We start from the raw sequence: 2,379 nt of genomic DNA on the forward strand, positions 1-2,379 counted from the left end.
GAAATACAACATATCACCCAATTGTACATCGTAGCATAACCATATAGATCGAAACTGTCCATCCAATGACCCGAGCCACACGGTATCTGATCCATAAATGTAATTCTAGCTACCTCCGCATCAAATCTCCCTGGGCCATAAATATGTTCACGATAAAGGGGACTACAGATTTCCCTAAGTAAATCTGTTCTAGCCATCGTGAAATGAGATTGGTCACCCCGAACAGCATGTGAGATAACTCGAAAACCACAATGCCCGTCTCCGGAAGGATTAAACCACGCTTCTAAATGCTCGTGAAATCAGGAAGGCAAAAAGTGAAGATAAGGAAAGTACCTCGAATGACCAATGGTGTAGTCTACCTCAAGAGGTGCGCAATACGATGTGCCGAAACTCCCCGTACTCGTGGTAGCAGTGGTAGACGGTGTACCGGGGCCCGTTTGAGTGGAACGGGGGGTACTATACGGAGTAAAACGAACCGTCGGAGTAGAACGGGGAGTAGACGACGGAGTAACAGGAACCGTCGGAGTAGAACGGGGGGTACTAGACGGAGTACGTTGGGAAGACGCATTTCTTTGGGGCGTAGCACTGCCTACTCGAACCCGAACCCGTGCATGCTCAACGGCGGACGGATCTCTACGAGTTCCCCTACTCGGACGTCCTCTAGGGTTCTCGTTCACCCGGGGCTCGTTAACATCCTCCTCTTCCGGATGTATCTGAGAGTAAAGGGCATCGAACATGGATGATCTCATACTCGGATCTGCATTCCGAATTTCATCGAATAACTCCTCCAATCGATCATCGTCACAAGCCGACATTGCCTCGGAACCATCATACTCCAACTTCCTCCAAAATGCATGTAACACATCAACAGGGACCCGAGATCCGTTTCTAGCAATGCGATGAAGTGAACAAGCACATAACAAACCAAGTGTAGTAGCCTTTACACAACCGCAATAGATCATCAAGGCATCTTCCGTCATCTTGGCACCTCTTTCGAATTCTTCACGCAATTCAGTGATGGCATTCTTTGATATTTTTAAAGAAAGTCTGGAAAATAAACGCTGAATCCCCGTCAACCGCCTCGATCTAGATAACTCCAACGAGTGTCGGATCTCAACATGTTGCGTTTCCATCAAAGAATGAAACCGAATCCAGATGCTATCAATGGCCAATTTCGCGCTATTCAACCATCTCTTCAAATTCGCATGAGCCGACTCAACCCGGGATGTAGAAGTATTCTCAAAATGAGTTATCTTGTTCGTTCTATACTTGGCCCATTTTTCCAAGTGCGGGAACCATTGCCTCTCAATATAAGCCGCCACTCCCGCCCATTCCCTTGCCAAATTGCCCCACGCCACATTAAACTTATCTTCTGTCTCCGCCTCGACAACCGCTTCAAACAAGTTACAAGTTATGTGCTTAGCTCAACTATCCTGTTTCGTGATATCAAGTGCTTTCGTCTCCACTTTAGAATATATATGCCAAAGACATAGCAAGTGAGACGAATCCGGAAAAACAATGGGAATCGCGTTCAACAAACCTGCCTCGCAATCAGTAACAATAACATTAGGTTGAACGACATCATTGAGAAGGGCCTTCAGTTTCCGTAACACCCACAAATATCCATCCTCGGACTCATGCGTCACAAGAGCATACGCGATGACAAAGCTCTTCCCGACGGGTGTGACTCCAACCATCTCAACAAGCGGAAGACGGTATAAATTTGTCTTGTACGTGGAATCGATCAATACCACATAATAGTATGATCGAAACATCTTAACGGCTTCTGGATGAGCCATGGACACGTGGGTGAGCTCATCGGTCTCATAATCAGTGACTCAATAATGAACGTACTTATGCTGAACCGCAAGTGCTAACATCTGTTGTGCCGGGTTTCTCCCATCTCTTTCCTCGGCCCTTACTTTCTGAGAACGATTGTAGATTTGTCGCCGATTAGGTCTTGACTTTTCCGGATTCCGCTGATGCAAACCCGCACTAATAACTGCCGGTCTAACGTGAGCTCTAACTTGGGCATCGATATAAGCCAACTCCTCGTCATCAAACTGTAAGGTAATATCCGTATAAAACCCTTTCTTTATAGGATTATAACGCAAATTTAATACGTGATTTATAGTCATAAAACGAAAAACATAATGAAACGATAAAGATCAAGGAATAACCTTCGGTCCTAGTGCAATATGGCAATGAGAGATCAAAGTAGACCTCCTCCTAAATGATGCACCCAAGATTATCCGAGAAATGCCCTTGTGCTAGAAGGAATCCTCTAATTGCCTTGCAATATTGAGAGGATTGGTTTTGTGAGTTTTGTTGGATGAGAGATCCGAATTCTGAGAGGCACTTTTCTCAAAACCCTAGAAA

The 2,379-nt window shown here is 45.4% G+C and overlaps 1 protein-coding gene across 1 annotated transcript; it reads right to left on the minus strand.

The window, feature by feature from the left end:
- Positions 1-299: 299 nt before the first annotated feature.
- On the minus strand, positions 300-1,799 carry LOC141641403 (uncharacterized). Its single transcript, XM_074450065.1, has 2 exons — positions 1,541-1,799; positions 300-1,393 (listed from the first exon to the last, which is right to left on the minus strand). The coding sequence occupies exons 1-2, from the start codon at positions 1,797-1,799 to the stop codon at positions 300-302; spliced, it is 1,353 nt and encodes a 450-aa protein (XP_074306166.1).
- Positions 1,800-2,379: the final 580 nt, after the last annotated feature.

Source organism: Silene latifolia, chromosome 2 (genome assembly GCF_048544455.1).
Source record: "Silene latifolia isolate original U9 population chromosome 2, ASM4854445v1, whole genome shotgun sequence".
In the NCBI taxonomy this organism is placed as follows: Eukaryota; Viridiplantae; Streptophyta; class Magnoliopsida; order Caryophyllales; family Caryophyllaceae; genus Silene; species Silene latifolia.